Raw genomic sequence first — 16,104 nt, forward strand, 5'->3', positions numbered from 1 at the left:
TGGCTTTCTGTCATAAACAAATTGAATAAATTGTAAAATAAAAACAAAAAGAGAAATCAAACGATTTCTACTTAGCGAAACCGAATTCAAATCTTAACCACTGTGTTTCCTAAAATTTGCGAAACAAACAGCTGGATGAATTACTCGGCAAGGGAATCTAAAATTGCATTCCACAAGCCGTTCATCCTAGTCAAAATTCGTAGTGAATTCAGTTTCTCGTACTTCCAACGAAGTAAATAACAAAACAGAATGACGGTATTAGATTTTTGTTTTGATACAGTGCAGCAACAACCGTTGATACGTATTTCGACCTCCTTAAGTCTCTTCAGAACGGTATAGTCACTGCTCTGAACCAAAACAAAAATCTTTCCCGTCCTAGACAATAGTTATTAAAATAACTATATACGGACGTAACTACGCCATCTAAAAACAAAAAGAGAAATCAAACGATTTCTACTTAGCGAAACCGAATTCAAATCTTAACCACTGTGTTTCCTAAAATTTGCGAAACAAACAGCTGGATGAATTACTCGGCAAGGGAATCTAAAATTGCATTCCACAAGCCGTTCATCCTAGTCAAAATTCGTAGTGAATTCAGTTTCTCGTACTTCCAACGAAGTAAATAACAAAACAGAATGACGGTATTAGATTTTTGTTTTGATACAGTGCAGCAACAACCGTTGATACGTATTTCGACCTCCTTAAGTCTCTTCAGAACGGTATAGTCACTGCTCTGAACCAAAACAAAAATCTTTCCCGTCCTAGACAATAGTTATTAAAATAACTATATACGGACGTAACTACGCCATCTAAAAATAAAAAGAGAAATCAAACGATTTCTACTTAGCGAACCGAATTTTTGTTATTTACTTCGTTGGAAGTACGAGAAACTGAATTCACTACGAATTTTGACTAGGATGAACGGCTTGTGGAATGCAATTTTAGATTCCCTTGCCGAGTAATTCATCCAGCTGTTTGTTTCGCAAATTTTAGGAAACACAGTGGTTAAGATTTGAATTCGGTTTCGCTAAGTAGAAATCGTTTGATTTCTCTTTTTGTTTTTAGATGGCGTAGTTACGTCCGTATATAGTTATTTTAATAACTATTGTCTAGGACGGGAAAGATTTTTGTTTTGGTTCAGAGCAGTGACTATACCGTTCTGAAAAGACTTAAGGAGGTCGAAATACGTATCAACGGTTGTTGCTGCACTGTATCAAAACAAAAATCTAATACCGTCATTCTGTTTTGTTATTTACTTCGTTGGAAGTACGAGAAACTGAATTCACTACCAATTTTGACTAGGATGAACGGCTTGTGGAATGCAATTTTAGATTCCCTTGCCGAGTAATTCATCCAGCTGTTTGTTTCGCAAATTTTAGGAAACACAGTGGTTAAGATTTGAATTCGGTTTCGCTAAGTAGAAATCGTTTGATTTCTCTTTTTGTTTTTAGATGGCGTAGTTACGTCCGTATATAGTTATTTTAATAACTATTGTCTAGGACGGGAAAGATTTTTGTTTTGGTTCAGAGCAGTGACTATACCGTTCTGAAGATACTTAAGGAGGTCGAAATACGTATCAACGGTTGTTGCTGCACTGTATCAAAACAAAAATCTAATACCGTCATTCTGTTTTGTTATTTACTTCGTTGGAAGTACGAGAAACTGAATTCACTACGAATTTTGACTAGGATGAACGGCTTGTGGAATGCAATTTTAGATTCCCTTGCCGAGTAATTCATCCAGCTGTTTGTTTCGCAAATTTTAGGAAACACAGTGGTTAAGATTTGAATTCGGTTTCGCTAAGTAGAAATCGTTTGATTTCTCTTTTTGTTTTTAGATGGCGTAGTTACGTCCGTATATAGTTATTTTAATAACTATTGTCTAGGACGGGAAAGATTTTTGTTTTGGTTCAGAGCAGTGACTATACCGTTCTGAAGAGACTTAAGGAGGTCGAAATACGTATCAACGGTTGTTGCTGCACTGTATCAAAACAAAAATCTAATACCGTCATTCTGTTTTGTTATTTACTTCGTTGGAAGTACGAGAAACTGAATTCACTACGAATTTTGACTAGGATGAACGGCTTGTGGAATGCAATTTTAGATTCCCTTGCCGAGTAATTCATCCAGCTGTTTGTTTCGCAAATTTTAGGAAACACAGTGGTTAAGATTTGAATTCGGTTTCGCTAAGTAGAAATCGTTTGATTTCTCTTTTTGTTTTTAGATGGCGTAGTTACGTCCGTATATAGTTATTTTAATAACTATTGTCTAGGACGGGAAAGATTTTTGTTTTGGTTCAGAGCAGTGACTATACCGTTCTGAAGAGACTTAAGGAGGTCGAAATACGTATCAACGGTTGTTGCTGCACTGTATCAAAACAAAAATCTAATACCGTCATTCTGCTAAATTGTAAAATATTTTTTGATCTGCTTGATATTTAGCACACTTTAATATCTCATCAATTGCCATAATTTTAAGTAGCTATATTACCTGTCGTTTGGCAAAAAACAAAGTTATTAACATTTATAAATTACTACAAACATAATATCTTAGAGTTTACGGTTTGTTGGAATTATATCAATTATTTATGTATTTAAATTTGGTATTTCTCTACATAAAAAACTTTTTATGGTCTACAACTTTTATTTGAATTATTTTTCTTTAGAATGTATACAAAACGTTTTATAAGCAAAAAATTATTTTTTTTGCCTTTTAAGATTGTTTAAAAAAACAAAGCAAAATCAACTGTACGTCTTTACGAATTTTTCGTCAGCTACCCCTCATACTACTTAGAATTTAAATTTCTGTAAGATTTTTTAGAACTATTTAGCGAGGTTCCGTGAACTACTTTCTTATGGCATGGTCAAAGTCAAATATTATTTTTTTATGTGATTAAGCCACAATTATTGGTCGTTATTGAGATGAAAATTACATTTTTAATTAACTAATATTTAACGTTTTGATTTCCACTATTATTTTACAATAACTTTGTTTATTGTACTAATTATGTAAAATGTGTATACACATTTTTTACAGAAAAACGTTTTTTGAGAACGATTTCCGGAATGGGAATCAAAATTTCAAACATTAACACAATCACAACCAATAATTAAGGCCTTAATCCCATAAAACCATAATATTTATCTCAGACTATTCATCGATAGCTTCGACTTAACAGGTTGTAAATTGAAATTTATATAAAATATTCCCCTACACGATTCTCTGGGCAAAAATATCTAGGTTGAATAAATATAACATCTAAACGAAGAAAAAAACCTGTTGAGAATGCAACTTGTGAGCAGGTAGTTTCAATGTCGTTATTCGAACTTGACCCAAACCGATCGATATTTAGGTATCTAAAATATTATTTTAAGGATTGATACCGGCAACATCTATTGGCTCTAAAATGATGCCAAATACAGTGATTCTACCGCTCGATGTTAAAACGTAGGTTTGATGTAAAAAATTAATTATATAAAAAAAATCGGAATATTGAAAAACCGACAACAGTGCCAAGCCTACAAAGGTGCCCTAAACGAACATACACAATTTATAAATAGAAAATGATAGCAAATCTTGGTGATGCTAAATTACTGCAACGTGAAAAGAGTTCAAAAGGATAGCGGGATGTATATGTATATGTATATATATATTAAATATTGGGGAGATCTGCAAGAAAGACTCTAATGAGTATCAATAGTTTCGCCGAACGTTTTCGCCAAAGAGAATTAATTTGGCTTCTTCAGGGCTAAAAGAGAATAAATTATAATTAGCTACGATATATCATCTATTAAAAACGTTATTGATCTTACCGTAACTTAGAATTGTAGAGTTAGAATGTTAAAAAAATTAGCTAGTAACAACATAGTGGTGTTTTTTTGTTACTATGTGCAAAAAAAAGTTTTTTTTAATGTTGGAAATGTATGGTAGCTTTGAACTTAAAACGCAAAGGTTTACCCAAGGTTAATCTCAATAAGATATTATTAGGTATAATAATACATGAACAATATAATATATGTAATTATAAATAAAAAAAAAATTTCAATTAAGAAAATCTAAAATAATATTTCCCTATACTGGGATTTAACTTCATTCGGTTTTACCAATGAACCTTAACGAGATAAAGATTCAAAAGAACTACTTGAATTGTCAGCACATGCGTTCTGGTAAAACAGAACCTCACATTTAAACTTTCTAACAATCAAAAATTTAGTTATTGCCGACAATTCAAAGAATTACCTCCTTTTAAATGTAGTTACATTGGGTTTTTCGATTAACCTTGGGTAATCCTTTGCGTTTTAAGTTCAAAGCTACCATACATTTCCAACGTTAAAAAAAAACTTTTTTTGCACATAGTAACAAAAAAACACCACTATGTAAGTTTTTTAACATTCTAACTCTTCAATTCTAAGTTACGGTAAGATCAATAATGTTTTTAATAGATAATATATGGTTGCTAATTATCATTTACTCTCTTTCAGCCCTGAAGAAGCCAAATTAATTCTCTTTGGCGCTCAGCGAAACAATTGATACTCATTAGAGTCTTTCTTTCAGATTTCCCCAATATTTAAGAGTTTACTATTTAACTTATCTGCAAAGATTAAATTTCTGTTCTATATTTATAAATATATATATATATATATATATATATATATATATATATATATATATATATATATTGCAAAGAGTATGACCATTAATTAAATTTAAGATATAGAATAGGTAAATTGCAGAGGTTTGATCCTTTGATCTATCAATAATTATTGGCAAATGAAAGATGTCAACATAATTTAGAATATTCTAAATTGGTCCATTTTCCATTAAATATAATATATCAATAAAAAAATATATCCCTTTCAAAAAAACTTAGATCTTTTTTCTTTTACCAATTCCCTTGGTAATCATACCTCACTGCATTCCAAATAAACACATGTACAAAACAAGTTACATGTGGAACTATGACATTCTACAACTGATAGCAAACAACTGAAAATATACTAGTGTGGTTTGACCCTTAAAAGAGCTTTTATCAAAAGACAAAACATCCAAATGAAGCCATCAGTCAAAATAAAAAAATCACAAAAATTTAAATAAATGAACAATAGTACTTGCTTACAGTTTTTCTTGTGGTTTTTGATTTTTTTTCTCATTTAGTTGGTTAAGTTTTAATTTTAGGTTATCATAGTTTTCATAACATCATAAAATCTACAAATTGTTTTGTAAGTATGAACTGTGTTCGTTTTTTACTTATAATCTAAGATGATTACTTTTTGTAGAGAACCGAGGATGCTTTTAAAAAAATAATATGTAAAAGCAAAACATATTCTATTAAATCAATGAAGTAGTGGACATCTTTCATTTGCCAATAAATAACTGATCAAACCTCTGCAATTCACCTATTAAATATTATATATATATATATATATATATATATATATATATATATATATATATATATATATATATATATATATATATATATATATATATATATATATATATATATATATATATATATATATATATATATATATATATATATATATATATATATATATTAATGTGATATTAAAAGTCAGAGATGCGCCAAGCAATTAATTAGCTAATTAATTAATTAATTAAACTTATTTAAATGCTGCAATTATGATTTTATCACACTATTTAATTCTCTTATCTCAGGGTTATATTCGTGCTTCAATATCTATGCTTTACATATGATAGGTAAGGTCCAAAGAATACCGGAATAATAAAAAAACATATATGATACAACATTATATATTGAAATAAAATTCACACTCAAATATCTTCAACAAAAAATATCTCATATAATAATTATCAAAGTTTTGTTCTACGTACGTGAACCTTCAAAAATTAATGTTATATACAATATAAATTAAAATTTCAAATCAAAATTGTTGTTCTAAATCTCCTGATCAAAATATTTCTATCTTTTCTAACGCAATTAAAAAAAAAAACTTTGAAACTGACAAATGGTAAAAAAAACTATCTCTCTGATGATGAGTTGTCCAAATCCTTGTTCCTTGTAGCCTACACTATCTATTCTTAGCAGTTCCCTAGGTAATCAGCAATCTTACAACAAATTATTGCGAGCCTCTCGTCTTTAATGATCTCTTTCAAATGCATGTATCGTTCAAAAAATGCTAGCCTCTCCTCTCGATAAACTGAATCTCCCGTTCCGGCCTGAACAGTGACTCTTGGAATATATAAATAGAAAAGTATAACTTACAATATTTTACTGGATCAGCTTCCGTCAGATACACTTACTCCAAGAAAACTCACAAACATTCACTTCTAATGCTTACTATCACTTGGGAACCACCAGAGAACAACAACTGTTCGCCTTGCACTTTTGGAAATCAACTGATTATCTTTTCTCCCTCAAAAATCTAGCTAAACTCTCATTCCTACATACCAATCCCACTTTTTTCAATCTCCTCCAATCAAAGCTCGTCATATGTATCCCCATCTCTTCATTTAGATAACAAACAACAATTTTACCTACAATTATAAATTTCCTAAAAACTATTAACATGCTAATCGGTTTCTACAAATTCTTAAGAACTAACGGAGAAATATAATTTCTAAATATTCTATTCTATTGTCTTATTCACTGTACAAGTCCATCTTTAAAACCCGCTCGCATTGTTCATGATTTCACTTAAGCTCACTCACGTCACTCGAATATATTTTACAAAGAAAATAATTTATGCATATCTTAAATTTTGTTTACTACAGATCATCCAGGATAATCGACTTTCATTTCTTCGAAATATCTTTTATAGTTTACTAGTTGAATTATTTGAATTATTATATTTTGTACTTTGAAATATATTAAAAGCAAACCAATATTATTTTAAATTTTACATATCTTAACAACTCCCCAGGATATCTTGAAAATTTATTTAAATGGTCTATTTAGTAATTTTTAATTTTATCTTTGGCTGATAAAATGAATCATAACAATATATATATACATATATAATTTATTTATTTATTAGCAATAGTACAGTGTAAATACAAATACTAGACAATAAATCACATTTCAGTAATAAAATAGTAGTAAAAATTAACAATAATTTAGTTTCTTTTACACCTTAACACTAAATCCTACTGCTAACCGTTTTGACACACAGTGATATCTAGGATATTGTGAGTGTGTCATTTTCCATATAATTTACAATTAACTAATGAGGTTTTTATCAATCATTTAACAAAAAATAATAAAAACAATATAAATTAAACATACAATTTTTCTAATAAAATTAAACTAAAAGTAATTTTTTGTTTTAAATAATTCCCTATTTTATGTTGTCTCTAATCCATTTAAAGATTTCTTTTTTTACTTTATGGTAAGGTTTTGCCCTAATATTCTGTGGTAACTTATTAAATAATTTTGGTCCTACAGTATATGTTTAGGACTGCTCACTTTTACGTTATTTAGGGTTACATTTCTTGTATTTATACCATGTTCTATGTTTACTTTATAATATGTGTTTTTTAACATAAATCTAATTACACACTTATTATACAGTTGATCAATATTTAATATTTCACTTTCTCTATATAATAAGTTAGTTGCATACCTTCTATTTTTGAACAGCATAATTTTTATGACCCATTTTTGTGCTATTCTGAGTTTTGAAAGAATTGTTGTACCCGCATTTCCCCAAACTACTATGCCATAACCAATTACCGATTCTATAAACGCATAATATACCTGCTTAAGTACTTTAAAATTTAGTATGTTTCTTAGTTCGTAGAATTTAAAAATAAGCTTTCTAACTTTATTAGTTACATAATTTATATGTTCTTTCCAATGAAAAGTTTCATCAATGTATATTCCCAAGTACTTTAAAAATGGTGTCCTTTCAATTACTTTATTACAACTATCGTTATTATCTAATTTACAGCCCACTTTATGTAATTTAATGTTTTGAAAATCTGGCAATGAACGAGTAGACATCGAGAAAGTGATAATCTTAGTTTTCTCAACATTTAGTGAGAGTAAGCTATCTTTTAACCACCCATTAATTTTTTGAAAAGCCAATTCAGCATTTCTTTTTACTGCATCCCAATCATCTCCACTAATTACAGCCACAGAATCATCTGCATAACAAAAGATGTCATCTTTATCTAGCAATGACATAATTTCATTTATATATACATTGAATAACAGAGCTGACAACACAGTACCCTGTGGCTCCCCTACCTCTAGTTCCAGTTTTTCACTTTCTGTCTCTGATATTTTTACACTTTGTTTCCTGCCTGTTAAATAAGATTTTACTAAATTATTAGGAATACCTCTTATGCCTATCATATCTAAACGCTTTAAAAGAATTGGGTGTGCTACAGTGTCAAATGCTTTGCGAAGATCCATGAATATACCTATTACTTTCTTAACTTCATAAAATTTTTGTTTGTATTTTTTCTGTAACTTTACAAAGTGCATTTTCGGTGCTACAGCCTTCCCTGAACGCAAACTGATTTGAGTGTAGAATTTTATTTTTTTCTAGATATTTTAGTAGTTTTGTTTTAAAGCATTTTTCAATTATTTTACTTACAGTACTAGTTAACGCAATCAGTCTATAGTTGTTTGTAGACTTTCTGTCACCTTGCTTATATAATGGCAGTACTATTGTCGTTTTTAAAATTTCTGGGAAGACTCCAGTACCAAATAGTATATTAATAATATGCTGAAGTGGCTTTATTAACTTTTCTTTATATTTTTTAATTAAATTTGAACAAATGTTATCTTCACCTCCCTTCACCCCATTTTTTAGGCTTTGTATCTCTCTCAATATTTCTTTTTCATTGCATGGAGTTAATAAGAATGAATTTAACACCCTTTTTTTACCCCCGCTATCTCTCCTGTCAGGACACTGCATGATTTTATCAGCTAATGTTTTTCCTATACTAGTAAAATATGTATTCAATTCATTTGCAACGTCTTTTTTATCATTTAGCTCTACATTATCACTATTTACAATTGTTCTAATTTCTGTCTTACATACTTCATCATTAGTAGCTTGTTTTATTACCTTCCATAGTTTTTTGGGATCATTTGCATTATTTTGTACTAGCTTTTTATAGTAAAAGTATTTTGCATTTTGTATTAGTTTAGATAGTTTTTCTATACATCCTATATTTATTTATAAGAAATAAATTATTATTATTTAAAGTACACTCTTTTTTGAACCTATCCCTTTTTCTTATTGAAACTATTAGTATATGTATATATATATATATATATATATATATATATATATATATATATATATATATATATATTAATGTAGGTTGTAAAAAAGAAAGATTGAAACCATGGATTACGAGGGGACTAATAGTTTCAATAAGAAAAAGAGATAGGTTCAAAAAAGAGTGTACTTTAAATAATAATAATTTATTTCTTATAAATAAATATAGGATGTATAGAAAAACTATCTAAACTAATACAAAATGCAAAATACTTTTACTATAAAAAGCTAGTACAAAATAATGCAAATGATCCCAAAAAACTATGGAAGGTAATAAAACAAGCTACTAATGATGAAGTATGTAAGACAGAAATTAGAACAATTGTAAATAGTGATAATGTAGAGCTAAATGATAAAAAAGACGTTGCAAATGAATTGAATACATATTTTACTAGTATAGGAAAAACATTAGCTGATAAAATCATGCAGTGTCCTGACAGGAGAGATAGCGGGGGTAAAAAAAGGGTGTTAAATTCATTCTTATTAACTCCATGCAATGAAAAAGAAATATTGAGAGAGATACAAAGCCTAAAAAATGGGGTGAAGGGAGGTGAAGATAACATTTGTTCAAATTTAATTAAAAAATATAAAGAAAAGTTAATAAAGCCACTTCAGCATATTATTAATATACTATTTGGTACTGGAGTCTTCCCAGAAATTTTAAAAACGACAATAGTACTGCCATTATATAAGCAAGGTGACAGAAAGTCTACAAACAACTATAGACTGATTGCGTTAACTAGTACTGTAAGTAAAATAATTGAAAAATGCTTTAAAACAAAACTACTAAAATATCTAGAAAAAAATAAAATTCTACACTCAAATCAGTTTGCGTTCAGGGAAGGCTGTAGCACCGAAAATGCACTTTGTAAAGTTACAGAAAAAATACAAACAAAAATTTTATGAAGTTAAGAAAGTAATAGGTATATTCATGGATCTTCGCAAAGCATTTGACACTGTAGCACACCCAATTCTTTTAAAGCGTTTAGATATGATAGGCATAAGAGGTATTCCTAATAATTTAGTAAAATCTTATTTAACAGGCAGGAAACAAAGTGTAAAAATATCAGAGACAGAAAGTGAAAAACTGGAACTAGAGGTAGGGGAGCCACAGGGTACTGTGTTGTCAGCTCTGTTATTCAATGTATATATAAATGAAATTATGTCATTGCTAGATAAAGATGACATCTTTTGTTATGCAGATGATTCTGTGGCTGTAATTAGTGGAGATGATTGGGACGCAGTAAAAAGAAATGCTGAATTGGCTTTTCAAAAAATTAATGGGTGGTTAAAAGATAGCTTACTCTCACTAAATGTTGAGAAAACTAAGATTATCACTTTCTCGATGTCTACTCGTTCATTGCCAGATTTTCAAAACATTAAATTACATAAAGTGGGCTGTAAATTAGATAATAACGATAGTTGTAATAAAGTAATTGAAAGGACAATTTCATATAGGAAACATATAAATTATGTAACTAATAAAGTTAGAAAGCTTATTTTTAAATTCTACGAACTAAGAAACATACTAAATTTTAAAGTACTTAAGCAGGTATATTATGCGTTTATAGAATCGGTAATTGGTTATGGCATAGTAGTTTGGGGAAATGCGGGTACAACAATTCTTTCAAAACTCAGAATAGCACAAAAATGGGTCATAAAAATTATGCTGTTCAAAAATAGAAGGTATGCAACTAACTTATTATATAGAGAAAGTGAAATATTAAATATTGATCAACTGTATAATAAGTGTGTAATTAGATTTATGTTAAAAAACACATATTATAAAGTAAACATAGAACATGGTATAAATACAAGAAATGTAACCCTAAATAACGTAAAAGTGAGCAGTCCTAAACATACACTATGTCAGAACCATATATATACTGTAGGACCAAAATTATTTAATAAGTTACCACAGAATATTAGGGCAAAACCTTACCATAAAGTAAAAAAAGAAATCTTTAAATGGATTAGAGACAACATAAAATAGGGAATTATTTAAAACAAAAAATTACTTTTAGTTTAATTTTATTAGAAAAATTGTATGTTTAATTTATATTGTTTTTATTATTTTTTGTTAAATGATTGATAAAAACCTCATTAGTTAATTGTAAATTATATGGAAAATGACACACTCACAATATCCTAGATATCACTGTGTGTCAAAACGGTTAGCAGTAGGATTTAGTGTTAAGGTGTAAAAGAAACTAAATTATTGTTAATTTTTACTACTATTTTATTACTGAAATGTGATTTATTGTCTAGTATTTGTATTTACACTGTACTATTGCTAATAAATAAATAAATTATATATATATATATATATATATATATATATATATATATATATATAAATATATAAATATATATATATATATATATATATATATATATATATATATATATATATATATATATATACATCCCACTATCGTTTTAAGCTCTTTTCACATTGCAGTAATTTAGCATCACCAAGAAATGCTATCATTTTCTATTTATAAGTCGTGTATGTTCGTTTAGTGCACCTTTGTAGGCTTGGCACCATTGTCGGGTTTTCAATAATCCGATTTTTTTATAAATTAAATTTTTTACATCAAACCATCATTTTAACATTGGGAGGTAAAATTACTGTATTTGGTATCATTTTAAAGATAATAGATGTTGCCAGTGTTAATACTTAAATAATATTTGAAAACATAAAAATATCGATCCGTTTGGGTCAAGTTCAAATGAAGACATTGAAACTACCTGCCGACCGGCTGGGGTCAACCAACTAGTTTTTTTATAATATCAACGTTCAGTTGTTATATTTATTCAATTTAGATATTTTTTCCCAGAGAGTTGTGTAGAGGAATATTTTACATTTATTTCAATTTCCAAGCTGTAAATGTTAATCGAAGCTATCAGTGAATAGTTTAAGATAAATATTAGATTTTTATGGGATTAGGTCAAAAATATTGGTTGTGATTGGGATGAGAATCACATTTTTAATTATTTAATGTTTAACATTTTTAATTCAATTGAGGAAATCGTTCTCAAAAAACGTTTTTTGTACAAAATGTGTATACACATTTTTACATAATTTGTACAATAAACGAGGTTAAATATTGGAAATCGTATCGTTAAATATTAGTTAATTAAAAATGTAATTTTCATCTCAATATCGACCAATAATTGTGGCATAATCACATAAAAAAATAATATTTGACTTTGACCATGCCATAAGAAAGTAGTTAACGGAACCTCGCTAAATAGTTTTAAAAAATCTTACAGAAATTTAAATTCTAAATAGTATGAGGGGTAGCCGACGAAAAATTCGTAAAGACGTACAGTTGATTTTGCTTTGTTTTCTTAAACAATCTTAAAAGGCAAAAAAAAATTTTTGTATACATTCTAAAGAAAAATAATTTAAATAAAAGTTGTAGACCATAAAAAGTTTTCTATGTAGAGAAATACCAAATTTAAATACATAAATAATTGAGATAATTCCAAAAAACCATAAACTCTAAGATATTATATGTTTGTAGTAATTTATAAATGTTAATAACTTTGTTTTTTGACTAACGACAGATAATATAGCTATTTGAAATCATGGCAATTGATGAGTTATTAAAGTGTGCTAAATATCAAGCAGATCAAAAAATATTTTACAATTTATTATATATATGTTACGAGCAAAGCCCGAAATTGGACAATCCTAACATTGTACACAAATTATTGTCCACTTCTAGCATTGTACCCCCAAACTGTACAATGTCCGAAATAATCAAAATAATTGTCGAAACACTCATTGGTTCTAATCGATTATTATTGACAAGCGACACACCAAATCAAAAATTGAAAAATCTAATCGAAGAAGAAATTGTTCTACAATAGAGATATTGTTAGTGAAACATTTCAAAGCTTCAAGAGATAGATACATCACTATAATATAGGGAAGATGTTTGTAAAACATCTTAGATTTTCAAGAGATATGTATGATAATTTAAAATAATTTAATTCTATAAATCCAAAAGTTAAAAACACTGGTTAATTATGGATTTATAACTCAATTGATGTTTGTTTGTCGTTAATAACAAATGGGTAATAATCGTAAAAATCGATATGAATCGATATCTGATATATTATCTTAAACTTTGACGCATGGCTGCTTATTGAAATTTGAACATTTTACAGCAATTCTTTTATACAAAGTCCGCCGATTATTATTTCGGAGATTGTACAGTAAAGGGGTACACTGCTAGAAGTGGACAAGATTTTTTGTACAAATTCGGACATTGCTCAAACATATATATATATATATATATATATATATATATATATATATATATATATATATATATATATATATATATATATATATATATATATATATATATATACATAGAGAGAGAGAGAGAGACTTCTGAGGTCTCAGTCTCCCGAGCCCCTAGACCAGACACTATTACACTAATCACTAACCAATGCATTACTAATGTAATGTACTAAATTATGTGATTAAGTTTGTGACATGTATATTATATTTTGTTTTATTGTTCTTTTAATTATCACATATATACATTAAATTTTTTTTTTGATAGGTATACATTGAAAATTTCTTTTAAATAAGTATATTGTAATATAACTATTGTAAACATTGTTAATCTTATTACCAACATATTAGAAAACAGATAACTATTAAACATATTAGAATAGGATCTTTTTCTAGTGTTTGTTGCCTAATAGGTTTTATCTACCAAAAGTACCTTTTGGTATATAAAAAAATGGATAGAACATAAGAGAAAAAACTGATAATGTAGAACCTCTCTGTGAGATTCATGGGTGAAGAAAAAAGTTACACTTCCAGTGTTTACTTTCCACTTTCCACGTGTAAAGGGTGATTGTAGTATCTATGCATTTGGGTTAGCAAAATAAAAACAAGAATAATGATTAACCATTGTAATGATAACATTGCATTTTTGGCAAAAAGTCATGGGACATTTTTCTTTATCAGAACTGTAAGATTGTTATTTTGTCTTTGAGTTTTTTAAATATAAAATAAAACTTTTTCCTGAGAGATATACAATAAAAAGCTATATATAATTAAATATCCACTACATTTTTATTCAGTTTTACTGTTTTTTAAGGTTGAATATGCATGTCAATAAAATTAATGTTTAAGTTTACTTTAGACTTATACATTTTCATTAATAATACCAAAGAATATAGACGCTTCCTCTATATTCTTTGATAATACATTATTGTAATGAGAAAAATTGACTGAACCAGACAGAGACAGGGTTGACGTGAAGAAAATTTTTTGACAAAATCAGCATCAAAATCGATGGTCTTGAAGGGCATGCGAACTGACTATGTTTTTCGCAAAATGGTTGCCGGTAGGTAACTTGTTAGGTTAGAAGATGCTGACTGTTTATCACAATAATAATATGTACATAAAAATGGTTAACTGACAAAAAAACTTACCTCTTCGCGTCTTTTTAACCATCTTCCACATGGACTTTCTTCTAGTATTTCACTTTCATCTTCGGAATCCTCACCACTCTCTCTTGGCGATTTATGTTCCTGTTCGATATTCATCAGACTTCCCGACATTATAAATTAAATAAACTATCCCGAAAAAACACCACCTGTATGTTTATAAACGGGTCAATGCGACAAAGGTATTCCATCTGATTTAGAACATAACAAAAATCACTTTTACTAGAACAATTAAAACACTTTGAAGTAGTAATCCTATGGGGTTTTGCAGAATCTTATCATTTTACAACTTAAATACTTGAATAACAACTGATATTCAGGTTTAACAAAACAACGCAATGACACTATAAATGTTGTTCAACTGAAGTTAAATGTTTTAGTTAATTTCTCCTTTGTTTATACAAGTATTACGTTTGTAAATAAACCGAATACACAGGAAATAAGTCAAATATTTCAATTCCGAGCACAACAAAAATAATTAACACTATTATTGTGTGGTAAAAATTGTTCCTCTGCTGACTGCTCACAAGTTATTTCGATTTGACAGACTCACTCAGATATTTGACACATGCGCTATAATAAATATAACAAACTATGCAACTTCTATTGCAGTCAGTTTGTCAGTTATATAAGTCAGTAATCAGTATATAGGTTGATTGATTTTGTATTTAAATAATGCCAAATTTATTCAAAGTGGGCACTATTTGGTTTTTCTTAAAGCTTTAAAACATCACATTACATCTAGGGCCATGCAAGATGCAAGTCTAAGCCTATTATAATAGGGTTACATTGGATGCGTAAACGTGCGCTCACGTATGTCAATGTGTCTTCAGATATGTTTACATTGGGGAAAATATATGCTTCTGAAAAAGAAAAAGCGATATTGAGGTAATGATATATATATATATATATATATATATATATATATATATATATATATATATATATATATATATATATATATATATATATATATATATATATATATATATATATATATATATATATATATATATATATATATATATATATATATATATATATATATATATATATATATATATATATATATATATATATATATATATATATATACTAGCTGACCCGGCCACGCGTTGCTGTGGCTAAAGTTTTTGTTATATTACATTATAGTAAACAATCTAAGAGGAACAATAAGAGAACATCAGTCACGGAGTCCACTATGCTTTTTCACACAGATGGTATTTATAAAAAAATATGGTGATCTCCTTATTTGACTTTCTGCTATTATAACCCTTTAGTACAATGAAATTATTTACGAACAAAGACGAAAATGTTGATGTTGGTATACAAATTCACTGGATTGAGAT

General features: G+C 28.2%; 1 protein-coding gene across 3 annotated transcripts in view; it reads right to left on the bottom strand.

Annotated features, from left to right (window-relative positions):
• Positions 1-15,294, bottom strand: part of Madm (MLF1-adaptor molecule) — an 800,745-nt gene extending 785,451 nt beyond the window's left edge. For all 3 annotated transcript variants that reach the window (XM_072523211.1, XM_072523210.1, XM_072523212.1), the window contains exon 1: positions 14,741-15,294. In XM_072523211.1, the coding sequence (XP_072379312.1) occupies positions 14,741-14,869 (129 nt within the window). In that variant the 5' untranslated portion in view covers positions 14,870-15,294. The remainder of the gene's footprint in view (positions 1-14,740) is intronic.
• Positions 15,295-16,104: the final 810 nt, after the last annotated feature.

Source organism: Diabrotica undecimpunctata, chromosome 2 (genome assembly GCF_040954645.1).
Source record: "Diabrotica undecimpunctata isolate CICGRU chromosome 2, icDiaUnde3, whole genome shotgun sequence".
NCBI lineage: Eukaryota > Metazoa > Arthropoda > Insecta > Coleoptera > Chrysomelidae > Diabrotica > Diabrotica undecimpunctata.